The 25,132-nt window shown below is 46.7% G+C and overlaps 2 protein-coding genes across 7 annotated transcripts in view; both read right to left on the bottom strand.

The window, feature by feature from the left end:
* LOC133381898 (zinc finger protein 91-like) overlaps nucleotides 1–5,280 on the bottom strand; it is a 43,321-nt gene extending 38,041 nt beyond the window's left edge. For 3 of the 6 annotated variants that reach the window (XR_009761748.1, XR_009761750.1, XM_061621469.1), the window contains exons 1-2: nucleotides 5,178–5,266; nucleotides 4,506–4,583 (exon numbers count right to left, since the gene is read on the bottom strand). Coding sequence is in view for 1 of the 6 variants with exons in the window: in XM_061621468.1 (XP_061477452.1) it covers nucleotides 5,178–5,220 (43 nt within the window). In the remaining 5 variants the exon portion in view is untranslated. Of the gene's footprint in view, nucleotides 1–4,228; nucleotides 4,430–4,505; nucleotides 4,584–5,177 lie in introns of those variants that run through there. The other 3 variants (XR_009761749.1, XR_009761751.1, XM_061621468.1) reach the window with 3 other exon arrangements.
* A 14,808-nt stretch (nucleotides 5,281–20,088) lies between these two features.
* On the bottom strand, nucleotides 20,089–23,742 carry LOC133379114 (zinc finger protein 501-like; the record flags this gene model as incomplete). The annotated part of the gene is made up of 3 exons (XM_061613721.1): nucleotides 23,599–23,742; nucleotides 21,871–21,884; nucleotides 20,089–21,277 (listed from the first exon to the last, which is right to left on the bottom strand). Coding segments are annotated over exons 1-3 (1,347 nt in total), but the record flags the coding sequence as incomplete, so codon positions are not given.
* Between the last annotated feature and the right edge of the window lie 1,390 nt (nucleotides 23,743–25,132).

The raw sequence follows: 25,132 nt of genomic DNA, 5'->3' as shown, positions 1-25,132 counted from the left end.
GCAGCATGCTTCTGAAAACCAGTTGCCGGAAGCCTCAGGAGGGGAGAGTGTTCTTGCACTCGGGTCCTGCTTGCAGGCTTCCCCCAGGCACCTGGTTGGCCACTGTGAGAACAGGATGCTGGACTAGATGGGCCACTGGCCTGATCCAGCAGGCTCTTCTTATGTTCTTATGTTCTTATGTTCTTATCTCTCAGCAGCTTTCAATACCATCGACCATGGTATCCTTCTGGGGAGACTGGCTCAGTTGGGAGTGGGAGGTACTGCATTGCGGTGGTTCTGCTCCTACTTGGCAGGTCGCCTCCAGAAGGTGGTGCTTGGGGAACATTGCTCGGCACCCTGGACTCTTCAGTATGGGGTTCCACAGGGGTCAGTTCTGTCCCCCATGCTGTTCAACATCTACATGAAACCATTGGGTGTGGTCATCTGGAGCTTTGGAGTGCATTGCCATCAGTATGCTGATGACACGCAGCTCTATTTCTCCTTTTCATCTTCTTCAGGTGTGGCTGTCAATGTGCTGAACCAGTGCCTGGCTGCGACAATGGACTGGATAAACTGAGGCTCAATCCAGACAAGACTGAGATGCTGCTAGTGGGTGGTTCTCCTGACCAAATTGTGGATGTCCAACCTGTCCTGGATGGGGTTGCACTCCCCCTGAAGGAGCAGGTTCGTAGCTTCGGGCTTCTCCTAGGACCATCTCTGTTACTTGAGGCTCAGGTAGCCTCGGTAGCACGGAGTGCCTTCTACCAACTTTGGTTGGTAGCCCAACTAAGTTCCTATCTGGACAGGGAAAACCTGGCTTCAGTTGTCCATGCTCTGGTAACCTCCAAGTTAGATTACTGCAATGTGCTCTATGTGGGGCTGCCTTTGAAGACAGTTCGGAAACTGCAGCTTGTGCAAAATGCAGCGGCCAGATTGGCAAAAGGGACCAGATGGTTTGAACATATAAAACCAATTCTGGCCTTCTTGCATTGGCTACCTGTATGTTTCCGAGCTCGATTCAAGTTGCTGGTTTTAACCTATAAAGCCTTGCACGGCTTGGGACCGCAATACCTGATGGAACACCTCTCCAAACACGAACCCACCCGTACACTAGGCTCAACATCGAAGGCCCTCCTCCGGTGCCTACTGCGAAGGAAGCTGGGCATCTGGCAACAAGGGAGAGGGCCTTCTCGGTGGTGGCCCCCAAATGATGGAATGCTCTTTCTGATGAGGTGCGTCTGGCATCAACACTGTTATCTTTTCGACGCCAGGTCAAGACTTTCCTCTTCTCCCAGGCGTTTTAGCATGTGATTTTTTAAATTGTTTAAAAATTTTAAAGATGTGTTTTTAAATTTGTATATTTGCTTTTAATGATTTTAGTTACTGTAAACCGCCCAGAGAGCTTTGGCTATGGGGCGGTATATAAATACAATAAATAAATAAATAAAATAAATCTCACCAAGTCGGCCCAGAAGGATACCATGGTCAATGGTATCAAAAGCCACTCAGAGATCAAGTAAGAAGAACAGGGTCACACACATCCTGTTTTCTCCTGTAAAGGTTATCCATCAGGGCAACCAAGGATGATTCAGTCCCATAACCAGGCCTGAACCCAGACTGGGATGGGTCAAGATAATTTGCTTCATCCAAGAGTACTTGCAATTGCTGGGCCACAACCGTCTCAAGCACCTTCCCTAAGAAGGGGGTATTTGCAACCGGTTGGTAGTAGTCATAAACCAATGGGTCCAGGCTGGAACCACTCCCTCCTGCAATGATGCATTGAGCACACCCTGGATCCACTCGGTCAGACCCCCTCAGCAAGCTTTAATAAGCCCAGTAGGGCAAGGGTCAAGAGGAGACATTGCTGGCCACATCATCGCATCAACTGAAACCGTTCCCAAGAAGGTGCAGCAGACGATGCACTGGACACCTCATTGGGGACTACAGTAGATGTGGAGGGGGCATCAAGACTGCTACGGAGGTGAGAAGTTTCACTCTCAAAGTGCGTAAGTGGATGTGCCATAAAGGTTCTCGGTGTGGAGAAACTGGGTAACACCTTTTGATTTAGTAGGGAACTTACCCCAGGTGTAGGAAGAGGTAGCGGAAGTAGCTCCCACCGATTTGCACCCATTTCAGGAAAAACATCACTCGCTAAACAGTTTGTCTGCCGGGCTACCCAAAAACAAGGAGGGCAGGGCCACGTTTGTTTTCCTGAATTAAACAGTGACCTTAACATTGAAAGAATAGCCTCACTATTAAACTATCACAGCTGAACGAAAGGACAAAGGAGGACACAGGAAGAAGCTGTCTCATAACGAATCAGTCCATTTCTCTCATGATTGTCTACTTAGCTCTGTTCTATGAAGCGTCTACATCTCGAAGCTTGAGGCCATGAAATTGATAATCGTAACCACAAATATTCAGGGGAGGAGGCAGACGGGACGGGGCAGAGTTGCATCCCCAAATCTGGAGGGTCTGTGGGGAGGGGGCACTTAAGGGGGGTCCTTGCTCTCTTCTACCCTCCCCTCCCCCCAACTGCATACCTCTGTTTCGAGGCTCCCTCCGTGCAACCCCGCTCTGCAACATCGCTGCACACCAAGAGGAGCTCCTCCGGTGCTTCCAGACTGCATTTCTTGTGGAGAGGCGGGGTGGGAAAGGGAAGTCCCTCATTTGCGCTCTTCCCTTCTGCTCCGTCATTGGTTAACCCTTAAAGTGGCTGAAGCGCCTTGCTGCTTCACAGGAGAGCGAGGGGAGGTGGGAAGCCCTTTTCTGTCCATTGTCCCTTCTCCATAATAAAAATAAAAATGCATTGCACATTTTTTAAAAAAGGCTTCAACGGAACAGCTTATGGCATCCTAAACCCTCTTTTCTTTACCTGTCAGATTTCTCTGTGCAAGGACTTTTTGTGTTGACTTGTATTGGCGCTGAAGGAGAGCAGGGCTCTCATGCCTTTAACAGCTGAGTGGCAGGCATATATTAAACAGAGTAAGCTTTTCTGGTCCAGAACTGAAATTATGGGGAAAGCTTCACCTGTTTGATATTGTATTTGTCAGGCATCTTGTTACTTGTGTGTGACCTCAGATTGATCTTTGGGAACTCCTCCCCCTCCATCTGCAAAAGAGGGTGCACATTTGCTCATGACGTGAAGGGCAAGTACGTTTGTGTCATTGTCTGTGAGTGCAGCAGAGGGTGTGAGCCACATTTAGTGGACAGGGCCCAGAAAATCCTCTTAAGAACATAAGAACATAAGAAGAGCCTGCTGGATCAGGCCAGTGGCCCATCTAGTCCAGCATCCTGTTCTCACAGTGGCCAGCCAGGTGCCTGGGGGAAGCCCGCAAGCAGGACCCGAGTGCAAAAACACTCTCCCCTCCTGAGGCTTCCGGCAACTGGTTTTCAGAAGCATGCTGCCTCTGACTAGGGTGGCACAGCACAGCCATCATGGCTAGTAGCCATTGATAGCCCTGTCCTCCATGAATTTGTCTAATCTTCTTTTAAAGCCATCCAACCTGGCGGCCATTACTGCATCTTGTGGGAGCAAATTCCATAGTTTAACTATGCGCTGAGTAAAGAAGTACTTCCTTTTGTCTGTCCTGAATCTTCCAACATTCAGCTTCTTTGAATGTCCACGAGTTCTAGTATTATGAGAGAGGGAGAAGAACTTTTCTCTATCCACTTTCTCTTGGCAGTTTGGCCCCTCTGGTTGCCCAGGGAAAGGCGTAGGAGTGGTGGGAGGCCAGGCCTTGAGGGAGGAATCCCAAGCGAGTGAGGAGTGGAGGAGGCCAGCAGCAGGACTGAAGTAGACGGCCAGTGAGGCTGAATCCCAGAACTTGTCTACTAAGCTACTTAGCTGAATCCCAGAAGCAGAACCTGATGACTCTTCCCACATCCCCAACATAAAAAAAGGAAGCACGCCTCTCATCCTGCCTGATCCAAGGGCCAGGAGGAGCTGTGGGTGAGAATTCGCACATGTCGCTCGTGCATGCAGTAACTCTCGCAAGGGCCCCCCAGCTATGTACATATGTGCATAAGTCCTTGGAGGGGCAGCATCATGAGTACTCTGGGCCCCATGAACCCTCTGGGTGGCCCACAAACCTGACCTCGGGGGTTGTGGCACCAAAGGCACTCCTTGGCCAGGGTGCAATTTTTTATAACACACATCCCATTTAGGTTTTTAGAACACTTTCTGTATTTTTTTTATTTAAATGCATATTTCTGGTTTAATAACCTAACTTCCATTTAGATTTTACGCATGGACAGTTTGATTTCCTATTTATTTTACTGACAGGTTTGTTTCCAGTTTAATAACTGGCATAAATACTTATTTCAGTCTATTAAAAAAAGACATCATCTTTGCAAGACATCAGGTTTCCCGGTTGATTTCCTTTTTGCATTCCCAGTTCTATCTCTTCTTTCTAAAGTCATCCTAGACTTTTGGCAAATGATTCCTCTTCTGGAAGATAAAAGGGTGCTCTGAAAAAACCGTTTGGCTCATAAGCTATTGTCATGTGACCTCTAGCAAAGCATACCTGTGAAACATCAGGTTAGTCATTCCAACTCTGAGAAAGATTTGAATCCTGGGCGATACACGCTTCATGATCAAGGAGCTGCGGCCATAAAAAGAAAATCGATTCCATCAAAATATATTTATTAGCGACGTTCTGACACCTGGTGCAGGAAGAGGGAGCAGGAAGTATCTCCCACCAATTTGCACCCTCTTCAGGAAGAACGTCACTCGCTAAACAGTTTGTCTGCCGGGCTACTCTAAAACAAGGAGGGCAGCCACGTTTCGGCTTTCCTGAATTAAATGGCGACCTTAATTCTAACCGAACAGGAAACTGGGGAGGGCTGGCAGAATGAAGGCATTGAAAGAAGAGCCTCACTATTCAACCATCACAGCTGAACCAAAGGACAAACGAGGACACATGAAGAGGAGGCCCATTTAGCGCCCTGTTGCCCACTTAGCTCTGTTCCGACTATGGGGCGCCTCCATCTCGAAGCTGAAGGCCACGAAATTCATCAGCGGAACCGCAGATGTTCCGAGGGATGCTTCGATCCGGCCCCCCACAGCCAGCCCAGCCCAGGGGAGAGGCGGACGGGACGGGGCGGAGCTGCAGCCTCCGATCCGGAGGGTCTGCGGGGCGGGGGCGCTTCAGGGGGCTCCTCCCCTCTCCCACCCTCCCCTCCGCCCCATTGCCTACCTTTGGCTCCAGGCTTCCCCCACGCAACCCCACTCGCCAACATCGCTGCGCACGAAGAGGGGCTCCTCCGGTAATTCTAGCCTGCATTTCTCGCCCCAGAGGCGGAGCAGGAAAGGGAAGTCCCTCCTTTGCGCTCTTTCCTTCGACTCTGTGGTCCTTTGTTAACCCTTAAGGAGCAAAGTGGCTGTAGCCAGTGGCGTCAGTAGGGTTGGTGTCACTCGGTGCGGTAACTCATGGTGTCACCCCCACGGACCTCCTCCCATACCAGACCAGACAGAATCCTTAGTAATGTCTTTTGTACCAATGTTACTCGTAAATTGTAATTCCCGTATATCACTGAATGTAATAGCACACACACAGAGCCAATGGGAACCACAGATGTGATGGGAGGCAGGGAGAAGTGAGTGGGCAAAGGGTGCAGGTGCAATGCCGAGGTGCCGTCTCAGCAAAACTGACGCCAGTCCTAGTGGGTAAGCCCCATTCAACAGGGTGGGATTTACTTCTGAGTAAACATGCACAGGATTGCAAGGTGGGGGGGAGGAATAAATCCCCCTCCCTCAACCCCAGCTTAGCCCTTCCCTACTTTAAATTTGACAATGAGGACACTGAACTGCGAAAAAGACAAATAATTGGGTGTTAGAACAAATTAAACCAGAACTATCACTAGAAGCTAAAATGATGAAACTGAGGTTATTATACTTTGGACACATCATGAGAAGACATGATTCACTAGAAAAGACAATAATGCTGGGAAAAACAGAAGCGAGCAGAAAAAGAGGAAGACCAAACAAGAGTTGGATTGATTCCATAAAGGAAGCCGCAGACCTGAACTTACAAGATCTAAACAGGGCGGTTTACAACAGATGTTACTGGAAGTTGCTTATTCATAGGGTTGCCATAAGTCATAATCGACTTGAAGGCACGTAACAACAAAAACCTTGAAACGCAGGAAGCTGCTTTAGACTGAGGATCATTGGTTCATCTAGTTCAGTATTGTCTGCCCTGACTGGCAGCAGCTCTCCAAGATTCCAGGCAGGGGCTCTTTCCCAGATATGTCGGCGATCGAACCTGGCCCTTCTGCATCCAAGGAGGTTCTCTTCTAATGAGCTTTGTTTCGTTCCCCAAATGGTGAGTCCCCCTTCAAAAGAGCCACCACCTGTCCGCTGCTGAAGTGTATCCAGGGGGTGGAAGGGGGTGAGCAGCCTCAATGTCAAAGCAGGGGCAGAGAAAGGGCGGGCCTTGGCCTTGTTGGAGGCAGGTGTTCGTGGGGGCCATTACTGGCCCTGGGCTCACAGCCCCCCAAAAGTCTGGTGCCAGCCCTAGACCAACCCCTCTCCTAACATCAGAGGAGCCTGGCTGCTGGGTCAGGCCCAGAGCCCAGCATCGTGCCCTCAGTGGCCAACCAGAGGCCCCACTGGGAAGCCTGAAAGCAGGCCTCGAGGGCAACAGCAACACTCACCCCCAAATGACATTCCCAGCAACTGGTATTCAGAGACATTTCCTGCCTCCGACAGCGGAGGGAGCAACAGAGCCATCGTGGTCAGCAGCCACTGAGCCTCTAGAAACGTGTGCAACCCACTTTAAAAGCCATCCAAGTTGGCTGGCATAGAATCATAGAATAGTAGAGTTGGAAGGGGCCTATAAGGCCATCAAGTCCAACCCTCTTGGGCATCCCAAAATGCAGCCGCTGTTCCCTCCTGCCCCATGCAAGGCGGCTTACTCTGCACCAGGACAGCCCCCCCCCCCAAAATCTGGAGGTTGCAAGAAAACCAGACAATGGAAGCAATGGAGTTTGGGCTCTGTTTTGCATGACATGGGATTGGAGTTGATTGCACGGAGAAGCCCTCAGGTTCTTCAAAGGGGTGGAGCCTGGGAGTTTATTCCCCCCTCCTCCGTCCCCACTTTCCCCCCCTTCTTCGCAAAGGAAACTGACCAGGCCGGAACAGGGAGGTGCAACGACCAACCAGAGACTCAGAAAAGGGGTGGAAGACATGCAGCCTTCCGGTCCTCATTCGGAGGCTGGAACTGGTTTCATTGCCGTGTACCTCTTTCATCCCCCCTCCTTGCGTTTCTTTGGACCGGCACCCTTCCACATTGCTGCTCTCGTTTGGGAACCGGAAGTGTTCCGGAGTCTAAGGACCACCCTACCCCTTTGGCCCATTAACCATTAGAGTTCCATTGACCTTTTCCTCCACCGGAGGATCCGCTCGCTCTCACATTCGTCACTCAACTTGAGAGCAGATCTAGAATGCGGGAGTGCGAAGGAGCCAGCCTGTGAGGCGGCAGGGCGGGCGCTGAGGGAAGAGGGCAGTCCCCGTGCTCGCTCCTGATCTCTCTCTCTCCTCCTTGGCTGCGCCTGCCGCTTCCCAGTGGCGGTGCCTAGGGCGGGGGGGGGGGGGTCGGTGGCTCGTGGTGTCACCCCATCTCGTGGTGTCACCCAGTGCAACCCGCACCTGTCGCACCGCCATAGTGATGCCCCTGCAAACGAGTGCCTAATAGAGGGGAACTGTACTTCATACGATTTGGAAATGATGCTTCTTTTAATGCAACTTAAAATAGCATTTGCCTTTTTTGCAGCAGCATCACTGTGGTGAGCCCCCCCCAGGTGGCAGTGGATGGGTGGGGGTGAGTCAGAGGATGTGGACTTGGACTGGGATGAATCTCCCATAGAATCATAGAATAGTAGAGTTGGAAGGGGTCTATAAGGCCATCAAGTCCAACCCCCGCTCAATGCAGGAATCCAAATCAAAGCATTCCCGACAGATATCTGTCCAGCCAGGGAGGGTTCAAGTAGCAGGTCCAGCTTCCAGAGACTCCCAGCTCTGTCTTTGACACTATAGCTCCCCAACTCCAGACCCCCCAGAGGGAGTTCAGCCTGTTCCATCAGAAGCCTCCCAGTCAGGCACTCCTCCACCCCCTGTGCCTGAACTGACAGTTAGCAACCCCCTTCCATCGGAGGGGGAAGACAAGGGACTGGCCAAAGCCCCTCTTCACCCTGCACTCAGAGACACATGCGGTGGGAAGTTCAACAGACAGAGCTGAGGCTTCTTGTTGTGTAAATTTGTATTGAAACAATAAAGCAGAGATCAACAGCAGTCTGAAATCCTGCATGCAGGCGTGTATGTATTTACCTTAGAAGCAGGCTTTTACCCTGCACTGAGATCACTGAGACTTAAAACTTAGTACTTTCAAGGGCTGCAAGTCTTGGCTGCTGTTGTGGACTGATACGGCTGCCACCAGCTCCCCAGGGTTACAAGGAAGTTGCCTTATGATCAGCCTAGTTCAATGTTGCCTTTACTGTAATGTCTGCACTGACTGGCAGCGTCTCTCTGGGATTTCAGAGAGGGAGTCTTTCTCGCCCTTTGTGGAACTGCTGGGGACTGAATTGGACTGATCTTCCTTCAAGCCAAGCAGAGGCTCTGCCCCTGAGCTGCAGTTGGCATCTCTCTCTCTCTCTCAGCTGAGAGACTCGGCCTTTAGCGGTTGACTGCAACTGCAGCAGACCTGCCAAAGAGTGACACATTTGCACAAAACAAACCTCCAGGGGGTGCCCTGCTAAGCCAGAAGGCTGGTCAGAAACCTTAATTAGGGCCCGTCCAAACTCGCCTGGATAATCCCCTTTTTCCCTATTCACTTTGTGATTGGGTAGTCCCCACTTCTCTTGTTTGTCTGCTGTTTAAAATATTAAGAAATCCGTTCTTTTTTCACCCATACATTAAACACATTCTTTTCGGTTATTCCCAAAGCTCCACCTCTCAGTCTACCCCTATGAGGCAATTGGTTCACAATATATGACGTGTGCTCTCCCCCCTTGCAACCAAGCCTACTAACGCGCACGGGTGCAAGGCAAGAAACCCCAAGCCAGGCAGGGTGGGAGTTGCAATGGATCTCACCCGAGATGGGATGGGGGGAGGCAAAAGCCTCCTGTGGGCTATGCCGGCTTTGCCTTGGGATAGCCACCCGACCCAAATACAGTCAAGTGACAGAACTGGGGCAGGCACAGACACCACCACCCCAGTGCCCCACTGCAGTGTTTTCCACAGAACTATTTCCTGCTGGGGATAATTCTTCCCAGTTGCACATTTGGTGAATCAGGTTTGGATTACAGCCTAAACTGGCCAAGTCAGTGCATCTGACCACCTTGCAGTGGAGATGCCAGCACCACTGTGGGCAGCGCTGCGTGCAGATCTCCATCCAGTACCCGATTATTTCCAACTGTAAATGCTCCTGCTAGGGACGGGGGAAGAGAGGGGGCGAGGGAGCCACATGCTGCTCTTCAGCCCCCTCGTGCCACTAACGGCAAAAACGGCAGAAGAGCATCTCCCCCCCCCTCCTCTCTGTCGGCCTCTTCCTCACCCACCCACTTTTCAAAAATAAAGCGAACTCCGTTGGACGTGCGATGTCCAGAAGTGCATTCAGTACTCAAGATGAGGCCAAACGGGTGCCTAATAGAGGGGAACTGTACTTCATGCAATTTGGAAATGATGCTTCTATTCATGCAGCTTAAAATAGAATTTGCCTTTTTTGCAGCCACATCACTGTTGTGAGACCCCCCAGGCGGCAGTGGATAGGTAGAGGTGAGTCAGAGGATGTGGACTTGAACTGGGATGAATCTCCCATAGAATCATAGAATAGTAGAGTTGGAAGGGGCCTATAAGGCCATCAAGTCCAACCCCCGCTCAATGCAGGAATCCAAATCAAAGCAGTCCCGACAGATGGCTGTCCAGTCAGGGAGGGTCCAAGTAGCAGGTTCAGCTTTGAGGGAGCCCCAGCTCTGCCTTTGACACTTCAGCTCCCCAACTCCAGTCGGCCCAGTGGGAGTTCAGCCTGTTCCATCAGAAGCCTCTCAGTCATGCTCCTCCACCTCCTGCGCCTGAACTGACAGTTAGCAACCCCCTTCCATCGGAGGGGGGAGATGAGGGACTGGCCGAAGCCCGCCTTCGCCCCACGCTCTGAGACGCGTGCGGTGGGAAGTTCAACAAACAGAGTGGAGGCTTGTTGTTGTGTAAATTTGTATTTAAAGAAGACTTTCCTGTTCTCCCAGGCATTTTAGCATGTGTTTTTAAATTGTTTTAATTTTTTTAATTATGTTTTAAATTGTTTTTAAAATATATGTTTTTAAATTTGTATATTTGTTTTTAGTTACAGTAGGGCCCCACTCATACGGTGGGTTGTTCCGGACCCCCGCTATAAAGCGGAACCCTTTGAATAGAATGGCGCACGATGCCCCAAAACCGCTGTAAAAGCGGAACAAGCGCCATTTGAGTGGGGCTTTAGTCTAATTGCATCTAATTAAGACTGCCACATTAGCAAAGTGCCTTAAAGAGGGGCCCTACCGTACTGTAAACCTAGAGCTTGGAAAAGTTACTTTTTTGAACTACAACTCCCATCAGCCCAATCCAGTGGCCATGCCACCTGGGGCTGATGGGAGTTGTAGTTTTAAAAAGTAACTTTTTCCAAGCTGAGAGCTTCGGCTATGGGGCAGTTTATACATACATACAATAAATAAATAAATAAATAAAGCAGAGTTCAACAGCAGTCTGAAATACTGTGTGCCTGCGTGTGTGTATTTACCTGAGAAGCAGGCTTTTACCCTGCACTGAGATCACTGAGACTTAACTCAGTAAAATAAGAAAAGCTACTTTATTTATAAAAATACACAGTAGATAGAAAGGCATACCTACTTCTAACTAACTAACTAAGTTGGAGGCACATTGCCCAGGCTTGGGAGTCACCCTCATGGCTCAGGAGGGAGAGCAGAGACAAAGGGGTCTCCTCTCTTTAAGAAGAAGAGAAAGGAAGGAGGGGCAGGCCAGCTTCTCTGAGCATATCCCTTACAAGGGGAGGAAAACAAGCAGAGAACAGCACAGGTAAAAGTAGGCCAGCCTAGCCAGCTGGAGGACCCTCACTCTATCCTCCTTCTGGAATACAAACAGAAGAACTCAAACAGGAGTTGCTCTTGCCCCACTTCCAATAAGAAATGCATATGAAAGAGGAGAAAGAGCGAGCAGGTGCAATGAAAAAAAAAACAAATCTAGGGGACTAGAATATTGGTGAATCGCGTCCCTTGCCAAGGTGTCTAATGCAGCCGAAGCGTTTCAAGAAGAGTCACTCCTGCATCTGGAGATGGTGGGAGGATGAGGGGCAGAGTGTAGATGGGGGCATGAGATTTCTGCTGCTGTTTATGCAATTGACCCATGCGATGTGGGGGGCTGGGAAGTGGAATATCCACACAGCCTCCTGGAAGGAGAAGACAACGATCCCTTAAAAACATGTAACAAGAAAATGATTAAGAATAAGAATTCTGAATAAGAGTTACTCGTAGCAAACCGGGTGTCATGGAGTCTGCCACTCTAGCCCTCTAGGAGAGATTTAAAATAGATCCAGCTCTGTGGATTCCCATTCTATTTATTCTTTCATTGTGAAGTTTCAAAAGATGGCCTTAAGTTAGAAGTAGGTATGCCTTTCTATCTACTATGTACTTCTACAAATAAGGTAGCTTTTCTTATTTTACTAAGTCTCAAGTCTCAGTGATCTCAAAGCAGGGGAAAAGCCTCTCCTGGGGACCTTGTCCTTGGGGTGCCCTCCTTCTTCCTTGGGACAACCCCATTGACTGGGGGGCTCCCAGCTGCCCTCCTTCCAAGCCAATTCTCCCTCTTTCTCTGCCCCCCCACCCCATATTGCTCCCTCAGTGGAGGACACAGAGGTGGAGGTGGACTTCTATTTATTTATCTCCAAAAACAAACAGTCTTCCCAAGCAGCTCTGGGAAGTGAAAGTGACCTGGGAGGGGAGAAGGAAGAGGGCAGAAACAGGATGGAAAGAGATTGGGTGGCCACTGGGTCTCTGGCAGGGGAACAGGAATCTTCTCTCACATCCTTCACAAACTAAACTTCCCAGAATTCTCTGGAGGAAGCCATGACTGTCTCACGTGAAATCAAAGTCTGGTGTGGGTGTGGCCCCCTGACTAGGCAAGCCCAGCAGCTGTGAGTCTGGCTTGTAGAACACTGCCAATGGTTCTTACTGAGCATGCTCCATGTTATCATTGGCTTCCAGCCAAAATTTATTAATTAAAAATCAGCCAGGCATTTTTTCAACTTTTAAACTGCAGCAGATGAAGGTCAGAGTATGGGGCAAGGTCAGTAATAGGATTGCAGGTACTCTGTGAACATGGCTGATTTTTAATGAATTTCAACAGATTATGAGAACTTTCGGAGAAAAACATCCAAAAGGGCTCTCGGTTTTCTCTCTCTCTTTTTAGACTTTGAACTCTCGATTCTCTCTGACTGTTTTGTGTTTCACCATGAAAATTGACAGGGTTGTTAAGCAAGCGTTTCTGAGTTCAGGACTGTGAGTTTTGTCAGGATTTGTTTTGAAATGAGCTTATAGGAAGCCTCAGAATGGCATGGGGGTATTTTCAATTTAACATTGCGGAATGCAAAAAACCCTTGCTGACTATAGTATACAGCCACTCTCGTGGCTACATAATAACGTGGCACGCAGATTAATATCTGCCTTTTTATAGTATGGGGAAATTATGGGGAAAGCTTCACCTGTTGATATTCTTTCTGTTGGATATCTTATTATGAGTGTTAAAATGGAAATGGACTGCCTTCAAGTCAATCCCAAACCTACGAACAGGGATTTCATGGTAAGCAGTATTCAGAGGGGGTTGACCATTGCCTCCCTCTGAGGCTAGCCCTCCCCAGCTGGCCAGGGCCTGCTCAGCTTGCCACAGCTGCACAAGCCAGCCCCTTCCTTGTCCGCAACTGCCAGCTGGGGGGCAACTGGGCTCCTTGGGACTAAGCAGCTTGCCCACAGCTGCACAGGTGGCAGGGCACTTAACCCCTGAGCCACTCACTGTGGAGATGATCATTAGCTCGACCTTGACTCCCAGGAGACACGAGCAGGGATTTGAACTCACAGACTCTGGACTCCCAGCCAGGCTCTCCTCCCCATTGTGCTATACCAGCTGTTATTTGAGTGTTACCACTAGATTATTTTTGGTGCTCCACTCACATCTGCAAAAGAGGCTACAAATCTGCATTTAACACGAAGTGTAGGCACATTTTATGCAAATTTGTGTCTTTGAGGAGTGCAGCAGAGGGCCCAATCTGCATAGAGTACAGAGCCCAGAAAATCCTGTTGATAGCCCTGCTTCCTTGTATGGATCCTTTGATGCACACAAAGTGTTGAACTCTGCTTAAAGCTCTTTCCACATTCCAAGCATGTATAAGGTTTGTCCCCTGTATGAGTTCTGTGATGCAAAGTAAGGTGGCCACTCCGACTGAAGCTCTTTCCACACTCCAAGCATTTATGAAGTTTGTCCCGTGTGAGTTCTGTGATGCGAAATAAGGTTGTCACCCTGACTGAAGCTCTTTCCACACTCCAAGCATTTATAAGGTTTGTTCCCTGTATGAGTTCTGTGATGCAAAGTAAGGTGGCCACTCCGACTGAAGCTCTTTCCACACTCCAAGCATTTATGAAGTTTGTCCCGTGTGAGTTCTGTGATGCGAAATAAGGTTGTCACCCTGACTGAAGCTCTTTCCACACTCCAAGCATTTATAAGGTTTGTTCCCTGTATGAGTTCTGTGATGCAAAGTAAGGTGGCCACCCTGACTGAAGCTCTTTCCACACTCCAAGCATGTATAAGGTTTGTCCCCTGTATGAGTTCTGTGATGCGAAATAAGGTGGCCACTCTGACTGAAGCTCTTTCCACACTCAAATCATTTATAAGGTTTGTCCCGTGTGACATTTTTGATGCGAAGTAAGGTGGCTACTCTGACTGAATGTCTTTCCACACTCCAAGCATTGATAAGGTTTGTCCCCTGTATGAGTTCTGTGATGCGAAGTAAGGTGGCCACTCCGACTGAAGCTCTTTCCACACTCCAAACATTTATAAGGTTTGTCCCCTGTGTGAATTCTTTCATGTTTACTAAGGGTGCTCTTGTCACTGAAACTCTTTCCACACTCGAAGCATTTATAAGGCATCAGGCTGGAAGAAAGATGGCGACTATCACAAGTAAATTTATCTCTCTCCTCTGCTAGGAGGCTTTTTGGCAGGTTTATATAAACACAAGTCTGAATTTCTGGACGGGTCACTGTTTTATTAACTTTCCAACCCTTATTAATATTTTTAAAGTTTTAAAGTAACCCGGGACTAGAGCCCCGGGCGAGTTTTATTTCAACGTTCCAAGATATTCTTTCCTGCCTAGCCTCAAATCAACTTAGAACATTTAAAAAGTCTTAAAAGTCCAGAAGACAAGAAGTAAATAATGAAATGTTAGCTGGAGGAGGTAAAGAGCATAAAGCATAAAGTTACAAGAGGAAAGCCATTAATTACTAAAGCCGATGAGAGTTTGCTCCCACCTGACAATCTACTCCAGCCAAGGTAAGTTGTCTTATTAATAGCATTCTCCTGTCCTCGCCAATTTACACCCTGGGGGAAACTCTCTAGTATCAACAGGGCTAGATAAAATAAAAATAAAAAATAAAAAAGGAAAATGGTCTTCACCAGGAAAAGATACAAAGAGCTTGGCCTAGTGCCAGAAGCAGACATGGTCCCTTTAAAGACCCGGCAAGCTAAGATCACACAGTATTTTTCTCCTAAGAACGAACAGCTATCCATACTGAGACAGCCCAGATTTTTCCAACATCCTTAACACAACATGCTCTTGACTGGTCCTTAAACTATAAAAATATCAGTTATAGTTTTAGGGATGGCTTGATTTCTTCTGAGTCTTTAAATCTGGCCAAAGAAATAGCGGCAGCTGAACGCTGGACGTGTTCCCAGGGTGAAGGCATGGACAAGGGACATGTGGAGGGTTTACCTGAAACCACTCCCTTGCCTTCTCCAGACAACGTAGCAGATCCATCTCCCAGCATAAATATCACCCCTTCAGCAGGATGGTTTTTTATGATCCTGGAAGAACTGGATGTAGTCAAAACCTTTATCTCTGAATGTAACAACCTCCTGACTACACTGGTAAATGGCATGGGGAATTTTATACAGAGAAAGAGTGATAAAGAGGTAGGAGCTGGCCATGACACAAGGTCGCAGAAAAGGACCAAGATTAAAGTAAAGCCTGGAAAAGGGAAGATTTCCCTTAAAAAGTCATAAAAAATCGTAATTTCCCCAGTATAAAAACCTGGATTTTAAACCGTTATTCAAATTACTCGAGCCTTTAAACAAGATCCTGGCGGCAGGTTCATCACAGACATCTAAGGATTCCACATCGACCATATCAAAAGCATTAAACTACTCCCGTTCAAGCGAGGAACAGCACGGGCTATCGTCTCTTTTATGAGCCCCACCCTAGCGAGAGTGGTCTACAAGAATAGAGCTGCTTTGGAGGAGGTAGGGGTCCCAGTGACGAGATACTTTGTAAATGAGATCATACCGCAACCTTTAGTTTTTCGTAAGTCAACACCAATAATCAAAAGTCTCCACTCTCCACAGCCCCTACCTGCCAGTACATCAAGCTGTGCACTCAGCATAGCGATGCCCTCTTCGCCGCCCTGCCCAGAGCTTACGACAACTTGATCCCAAAGATTTTCTAACGAACCCTTTTATTTGGAAGAAGCACAGTTGATTAAGTCCTTTTGCGACCTACCAAAGTCAGAGCAAATCGCCATTACTTCCAGGCTGGTTCGACTTACAACATTATTAGAAAACTTGCAAGTGGATAAAGCTTCTCCTAATAATGTGCCAGGTTCAATGTCCTCTAACTGGTTGCACCTCCAGTCCTCCAACTCTCCTCCCAAACTCTTTGTTCAGCCTGCTATGTTGAACAATTCTATGAACTCTATCCTTTCAAGTACTACTACCACCCAAGCGGCCATAGAAACAAAATTGTCATCATGCCTCCATGTTTTGAACAACATGCGAAATAATGCCATGGATAGCCAGCGACCTGGGAGGACAAGGAATTTATTGGGTCCCTCCTGGACAGAAAGGCGTTATTTGGACCCCGATGAACTAGGATCACCAGTAAAACCAGCACCTATTTTGTGCTCTCTGAGAAGTCATACCGGGCTCCCCCTCTCTAATGTTTGTACATTAAACCCAGATATCGATGAAATTATGGAACTCAGTAACTCAGAGAAATGACGGAAACAGCCAAGTAAAACCCATTCTCCTCCTCTAATTCCCACTCGGCCACGGCCCTCTCCCCATATAGGGGATACTAATAATCCCCCTTACATGCTTCGCCCCAACGTTACAAACTCTGATATAATTCTCCTTTCGTGGAACATTGCGGGCTGGAACAATAAGGCAAGTGACCTAGAGTTTATAAACTTTTTACAAGCTTATGACATCCTTTGCCTTCAAGAGACTTGGCTACTGGATCCTCATTCTTTAGCTCTCCAAGGTTTTAAATCCTGGGATAAATCGGCAACGAGGACTGCCACCAGAGGTCGAGGCAGTGGTGGCTTAGCAACTTTAATAGCCACCACGTTGAATGTAGTTGTAACTGAACCCCCCGAACCAACCCCAGATTTCTGTCTGGTTTTAATAATATGCTTTACTGATCTTCCCCCCATCTTATGTTTAAATGTATATTTTCCCTCTTCTCCCCCACAAATTGCACTGTTTAACTGCAGCACATTAGAGAATTATTTGAAAAAGCTCTCAATTGATTATCCATCGCATTTGCTTTTAATTTGCGGTGACTTAAATGCAAGACTGGGTCCGAGTTACCCGCTTTTGGGAAATTTAGCTGGGGTTTCTCTTGACGACCAGTCAGTGTTACCTCGGTCGTCAAGAGATAAGATCTTTAATTCAAATGGGAGGGCCTTATTTCGACTACTGGTTAGACAGCAATTAATTTGCTTTAATGGAACGTACTTGGATTCCTCACACGGTTATTATACTTTCATTACAGGGAGAGGGGTAAGTGTGGTGGATTATATCCTTGGATCCCCTTTATTATTGTCCTCTGTTAAAGAATTGTCTGTTATAAGCAGGCCAGATAGTGACCATCTACCCCTTTCCCTTACCCTTCAAGGCCAAATTAATCACACTTCCTTAGGTCCCTGTAGTGTAGTATTAGATAGTTTGTCTGGAACCAAACATCTGAAGTGGACAGTAGACATTGCAATGGCAGTAAAACAGTCTTTGGGAACAACAGCCTTGTTAAATCTTTGCCAACAGGCCACCTCTACTCCAGAGGCCATTCTTGAAATATATGAGATGATTGCCACTGCCCTTAAGCAATTGGTGACCTCCTCTGCCCCTGTTAAACCAGTAGGTGGCCCTAAAACATGGTTTGACAGGGAATGCCGAATAAAGAAGAGCGAGTTGTGTGCCCAAATAAAAAATACCCGCCGGGATGCCTCAGATGAAGCCACTCTGCAATTACTTTCATTGAAAAGGGCTTACAAGAGGCTCCTTAAAGAGAAAAAACAAGCTTACTTTGCGAATAACTAGAGAGACTTAGGCCAGGCCCTATTACAAGGAAATGACCTGGAATTTTGGAAGCTTGTTCAGGGGGGGTTTGCCCAAAGTCTTTCCGTCCCTATTCCCCCGATTCTCCCCGAAACCTGGGTATTACATTTTAGCGCTATTTTCGGGTCTGTGTCATTAACACCACCCCATTTGTCTGACGATTTGCTAGCCCTTCCAGCGTGGCCCCCAGTCTCCAGTACAGAGATTGGAGATTTGATTTTGGCTCTTCGTGCAAATAAAGCGCCTGGGGAGGATATGCTGCCTTCTGAGATCTTTTTGGCAGAAATCTCATGGTGGGCCCCCCTTCTTGCTATTCTCTTCACACATATTAACACCATGGGAGCCGTACCCTTGGGATGGCGTACTAGTATAATTGTACCTATTTTTAAGAAAGGGGACCCTTCAGACCCCCGTAACTATAGGCCTATTAGCCTCCTTGACATCACTGCCAAATTATATGGGCGCTTCCTTTTGAATAAACTTATGGACTGGGATACTAAGCATTCGATTTTCATCAGGAACAGGCGGGATTCAGAAAGGGCAAGAGCACAATGGACCAAGCCTATATTTTACACCATTTAATATCTAAATCTTTAAAAGGGCCAAGCTCATCGCTATATGTTGCGTTTATAGACGTTGCTTCAGCTTTTGACTCGGTGGATAGGGAGTTGTTATGGCATAAACTGGATAAAACTAATATAGATAAAAGGCTTTTATGGCTAATTAAATCTCTTCATCAATCTAATTTCCTACGTGTCCGTCTAGGTAGGAATGGTGCTCTCTCCCGTGAAATTCCTGCTTCAAAAGGGGTCAAGCAGGGGTGTATATTGGCCCCCTTTCTTTTTAACTATTTTATAAACGATATTATCCCTGCACTGACTTCAAATAGATTCCCCCCCTCTCTGTGGGTACCAAAAAAATATCAGCTTTATTGTATGCAGATGATTTGGCCCTTTTTTCTTTAAATAAAATCGGCCTAAAAAGAATGCTAATCTGCTTAGGGGAATATTGCCACGCCCAGCATTTCCAGGTTAACCATACAAAACCTAAAATTATGGTTTCCAGGAAACATAGTAAGGCCAAAACAAACTGGACTTTGAATGAGAAACCGTTAGAACAAGTTCAGTCCTTTAAATATCTCGGTATAACTTTTAACTCCAAACTCTCATGGAAACCCCACCTTGAAGACACCAAACTATCAGGTGCAAGAGTTTTAGGACAAATGAAAAGGTTTTTTTACACCCGTGGGGGACAGTTGATTATACCTATGTTGAAAATTTTTACTGCCAAAGCCCTACCCAAATTACTGTATGGGGCAGAACTCTGGGGCCACTCATTTAAAGCCACTCTTGAGACCCTTCAAAATTCCTTCATGAGACAGATTTTGGGGCTCCCTCGTGGAACACCATCTGCTCATGTAAGGACCGAACTAGGCCTTCCATCTCTGACAGCCAAAATAGATCTGGCTGTGCTAAAGTTCTGGAGGAAGATCTTAATGGCGGACGAGACTTCCATCGTCAATTGGCAAGAACAATTACAGAAAGGAGGCTGGGCCCAAGCCACTAGAGCTCTAATAGATTTTTATAATCTCTCCCCTGGAGACCTTCTATCTTTTTCCCCATTGGAGCTTCACAACTGGATTTTGAACTTCAACGCAGACCAAGATAGGGCTTCCATAGTGTCATCGGCCTTTTCACAGTGGTTCCCCCTTGTAAAGGTAAATCATGCCATCCCATCATATTTTATTATTTTAACTAGTGCTCCTGTACGTAGAGCCTTCACCGGGATAAGATTCCAGACGATGGACACAGCTTTTTTTGGAGGGTAGATACAAGGGAATACCGAGAGCAGAGCGTTATTGTGTCTGTGGAAATAAGGCCATAGAGGATCTCGTCCATTACATGTTAATGTGTCCACTGTAAAATGACCCAAGACAAAAATTCTTGGAACCCTTGATTAGTTCCAGGGTGGGGCTACCCCCCAATATTTTAATAGTTGACTTATTGGTGGACAAGCAAATTACGGTTACATTGGCGGTGGCAAATTTTGCTCTTGCTGCAAAAAGGTCAGAGCAAAATATGTCAAATTACAATCTCATTAGATTTTGGATTGTTGTAACTGTTCTTGTCTGGATATAAATGTATTTTATTGCCATAGTGTTCATAGTTTGTTATGCAATGGCCTATGGCTATAAGCAAATAAAATTTGTTGTTGTTGTTGTCTTTCCACACTCCAAGCATTGATAAGGTTTGTCCCCTGTATGAGTTCTGTGATGCAAAGTAAGGTGGTCACTCCGACTGAAGCTCTTTCCACACTCCAAGCGTTTATGAGGTTTGTCACCTGTGTGAGTTCTTTTATGTTTACTAAAGGCACTACTGTCACTGAAGCTCTTTCCACACTCTAAGCATTTATAAGGTTTGTCCCCTGTGTGAGTTCTTTGATGCAAAATAAGGTGGCCACTCTGACTGAAGCTCTTTCCACACTCCAAGCATGTATAAGGTTTGTCCCCTGTATGAGTTCTGTGATGCAAAGTAAGGTTGCCACTCCGAATAAGGTTTGTCCCCTGTGTGAATTCTTTCATGTTTACTAAGGGTGCTCTTGTCACTGAAACTCTTTCCACACTCGAAGCATTTATAAGGTTTGTCCCCTGTGTGACATCTTTGATGTGAAGTAAGGGTGCCACTCTGACTGAAGCTCTTTCCACACTCCAAGCATTTATAAGGTTTGTCCCCTGTATGAGTTCTGTGATGCAAAGTAAGGTGGCTACTCTGACTGAAGCTCTTTCCACACTCCAAGCATTTACAAGGTTTGTCCCCTGTGTGAGTTCTGTGATGCAAAGTAAGGTGGCTACTCTGACTGAAGCTCTTTCCACACTCCAAGCATTTATAAGGTTTGTCCCCTGTATGAGTTCTGTGATGCAAAGTAAGGTGGCCACTCCAACTGAAGCTCTTTCCACATTCCAAGCACGTATAAGGTTTGTCCCCTGTATGAGTTCTGTGATGCGAAATAAGGTGGCCACTCCGACTGAATGTCTTTCCACACTCCAAGCATTTATAAGGTTTGTCCCCTGTATGAGTTCTGTGATGCAAAGTAAGGTTGCCACTCTGACTGAAGCTCTTTCCACACTCCAAGCATTTATGAGGTTTGTCACCTGTGTGACTTCTTTGATGCGAAGTAAGGGCGCTACTCTGACTAAAGCTCTTTCCACACTCGAAGCATTTATAAGGTCTGTCCCCTGTGTGACATCTTTGATGCGAAGCAAGGGTGCTACTGTCACTGAAACTCTTTCCACACTCAAAGCATTTATAAGGTTTGTCCCCTGTGTGGCTTCTTTGATGCAATATAAGGTGGCCACTCTGACTAAAGCTCTTTCCACACTCGAAGCATTTATAAGGTCTGTCCCCTGTGTGAGTTCTTTGATGCAAAGTAAGGTTGCTATCCTGACTGAAGCTCTTTTCACACTCGAAGCATTTATAAGGTTTGTCCCCTGTGTGAATTCTTTCATGTTTACTAAGGGTGCTCTTGTCACTGAAACTCTTTCCACACTTGAAGCATTTATAAGGTTTGTCCCCTGTGTGACATCTTTGATGTGAAGTAAGGGTGCCACTCTGACTGAAGCTCTTTCCACACTCCAAGCATTTATGAGGTTTGTCCCGTGTGAGTTCTTTGATGCACCGTAAGGGCGCTACTCCACCTGAAGCTCTTTCCACACTCCAAGCACTTATGAGGTTTGTCCCCTGTGTGAGCCTGTCTCTCCTCTTGTCTCTTTGCTCCATCTTGACTCCTCAGTTTCTGCTCCTGCATCTGCTCCTCAGCTTTTTCCAGTGATACTTCAGATGGTTCTCCCTCAGCCTTGACCCCACAGAAGTATTCTGATGGAATGAAAAGGAAAGGAGATAAATGCTGTGGAGAAATCCTGTAGATATATTATGATTTGTACTTTGAAAACATATTTCTGGGAGCTCTGATGATTTCAGAGTTTAACTGTCAAACTCGAGGCCTTGTATGGAGTTAGTTTAGCAGTAGTTGCTTGGTAACAGGTTGAGAAAAGAGATACGGAGAGAGGCAATTTTAACAAAAATTTGCTCTCTTATTCCTCCAATTAAGGTGAACAGTCCAGTATTTATGCACAACTGGAATTTACAAACCTAGGATGGATCCTGTCTGACTGGAACATGGCCCTTTCCACTGCCCAGAGGATAGCTCACATCCCCTCTATCCCTCCCAAAATGTTAGCCCCCTGTTACCTGCAATACGAGTGCTAGAAGATGAGACCCCCAGGTTAGAAGGCACTCACTGAGCTACTGGGGAAGAACAAAGGACAAGTACAAGTAGTGCTGTGACTAATGATGCAGCTGGGTCAATGCCAAAAGGAAGCCCAGAGGCTGATGCACACATCAACCAAGTCTATGCTCCAATGGCAAAGACATGCAAGTAAAGCAAAGGCTCTTACCACATATGGAGTGAGAAGTGCCAGATTACAGCAAAGCCTTTGACTGTGTAGATCATGAAGAACTATGGAATGCTTTAAAAGCAATGGGGGTGCCACAGAATCTGATTGTCCTGATGCGCAGCCTGTACTCTGTACAAGAGGCTACTGCAAGGACAGAATATGGAGAAACCGACTGGTTCCCAGTTGGAAAGGGTGTCAGACAGGGGTGTATTTTATCACCCTGTTTGTTTAATCTATATGCAGAACATATACAGAAAGAGGGATTGGACCAAGATGAAGGAGGTGAGAAAATTGGAGGAATATCAATAATTGAAGATATGCAGATGATACCATACTATAACCCTAAAATAACGACAAAAGAAGAGTTATGTAACTTCAAAGTTGGCAACAAGGACACTGAATTTGTGAAAGATTACCAAACTGGAGACAATAGTCAAGAAATCAGAAGAAGTCTTGGACTCTGGAGGGTAACTATGGGAAAAGATCCTCAAATGCAAAGATGCATCACTGAACACCAAAGTCAGGATCATTCAGACCATGGTATTCCCAATCTCTGTATATGGATGTGAAAGTTGGACAGTGAAAAGAAAAATCAACTCATTTGAAATGTGGCATTGGAGGAGAGCTTTGCGGGTACCATGGACCGCGAAAAAGAGAAATAATTGGGAGTTAGAACAAATTAAACCAGAACTATCACTAGAAGCTAAAATGATGAAACTGAGGTGCATATTTTGGACACATCATGAGAAGACACAATTCACTAGAAAATACAACAATGCAGAGAAAAACAGAAGGGAGTAAACAAATGGGAAGGCCAAACAAGAGATGGATTGATTCCATAAAAGAAGCCACAGATCTGAACTTACAAGATCTGAACAGGATGGTTCATGACAGATGCTCTTGGAGGTCACTGATAAATTGTAACTGACTTAAAGGCACATAACACACACACACACACACATACACTATGTGAGTTCGGCTTTAATTGATCCAAGAGAGCCCAGTATGCCATAAACTTATCTAGGAGGAATTATCTTTAAAAGATGGGCTGAGATATGCAGCCTTTGTCCCTCATCCACCATCAGGAAAAAGCCTGCAGTTGACCAGCCAAACAGCTTTACACCTGACAGGACCAATATCCTGGAGGTAAGCAGTGACTTTGGATCAGGTAGATACTTGAGCTAAAAGTCTGGTTCCCCACTTCCGAGTAAAAGGATTTTGAGGTGCTAAAGAAAAGCTGACTCTTCAGATTGGTGGCAGCAATAGAGGGAGAGTGTTGGTTGTAGGCCTTACAGGAAGTTAAAGAGGGCTCTCACTGGGAAGCACAGGGTGTGCTGTCCTAGGATCTTAGAATTATCAGTGCTAAATTGGCCCCCCAGAGTCTTCCTGTTTGGGAAAGGGGGGTGTAGGAAATGATGGCAGCTCTACTGGATAATCTGAAATGCATAGTGGGTCAGATTTGAGAAGCAGGGGTGCCAGGAAGGGAGTAAGAAGGCTATCCTTAAACTCTCCTAATTCTAACAGCATAAATCGCCATCTCATTAATCTCCTGCACGATCTCCTTGTACAGAGCTCTCTGGTCTGGATCCAGCTGAGCCCGTTCCTCCTGGGTGAAGTGCAAGGACACTTCCTCAAAGGTAACCCATCCCTGGAAGAAGAAAACCATTGCCTTCCTCATTAATACTTCCAGTCAAGGCGTGGACATCATCTGCCCTCCACTCGCACTATGAAGAGAGATGGGGCAAGCAGGATCTTTTCCTTTGTTGTTGTTGTTATGTGCCTTCAAGTCGACTACGACTTATGGCAACCCTATGAATCAGCGACCTCCAACAGCATCTGTCATGAATCACCCTGTTCAGATATTGTAAGTTCAATTCTGCGGCTTCCTTTATGGAATCAATCCATCTCTTGTTTGGCCTTCCTCTTTTTCTACTCCCTTCTGTTTTTCCCAGCATTATTGTCTTTTCTAGTGAATCGTGTCTTCTCATGATGTGTCCAAAGTATGATAACCTCAAGTTCATCATTTTAGCTTCTAATGTAGTTTTGGTTTAATTAGTTCTAACTGTTGGTCAGTGACGCAGGTTGTGAGACTCACAGACAAGGTTTTTAGCAGAGAGAGAGAAACCTGAAGCAGAAGGGTTAAACTGTGAGAACAGAGTTCCAGACAATCAAGGTCAGTCTGGCTAGCTGAAAGTGTGATAAGCTGGGAACTGGCAGGATCTCGGGTGTGGGGGAAGAATTGTCAATGGAGGAAGATGTCTCTAATGTCTTTGCCTAGTAAAGACTCTTACATGAAACTTGCCTGGCCTGTCTTATTCCTGTTCTAAACGGCTCTTGGATCCATACCACGTCTCACCTACACACGCAGAGAGCTACAGGGGTTATGGGCCCAGATTATGAGGCGTTGTAGCGGGTTCGAGAGCTGGTGAAGTGGCATTGTTGCAGAGAGAAACAAACGCAAGTGAGAGGCAAGTAAGAGTGAGCAACATGGCTGTGAATCTGTCTTCCAGGATGCCGATGGAGAGACTGAATGCTGTAAATTACTCCAGCTGGAAGTGGAGAATGAGAGCTGTTCTGATTAAAGAGGATTTAAATGATGTCGTGGATAACCCCCTTCTGGCAGCTCCTTCAGCAGCGTGGCTGAAGCAAGACGAGAAAGCGAAGGCTTTTATTACTCTGGGGCTATCAGATTCACAACTGTTGCTGGTGAGTAATGAGCCGACTGCTAATCAGATGTGGGAAAAGTTAAGAGCTGCACATGTACAGCAAACTGCAGGAAGCAGGCTGTGTTTGGCACGGAAGCTTTATCAGATGCGTTTTACTGATGATGTGACTATGGAAGAGCATTTGGCTGAATTTCGTAGATTAAATGCTGAGCTGCAAGATCGAGGCGTGAATCATAATGACTTGCAGATGGTTTATCTCCTGTTATCTTCATTTGATCAAAAATGGGACGTGCTGGTTGCTGGTCTTGAAAGTCAACCAGACGGGACTCTATCATTGGACTTTGTGGAACAGAAACTTCAACAAGAGTGGTGTAGGAGACAAGAAAACAA

Source organism: Rhineura floridana, chromosome 3 (assembly GCF_030035675.1).
Source record: "Rhineura floridana isolate rRhiFlo1 chromosome 3, rRhiFlo1.hap2, whole genome shotgun sequence".
In the NCBI taxonomy this organism is placed as follows: domain Eukaryota; kingdom Metazoa; phylum Chordata; class Lepidosauria; order Squamata; family Rhineuridae; genus Rhineura; species Rhineura floridana.
The sequence above is the reverse complement of the archived record's forward strand: the minus strand, read 5'-3'. Positions and strand labels throughout refer to the sequence as shown.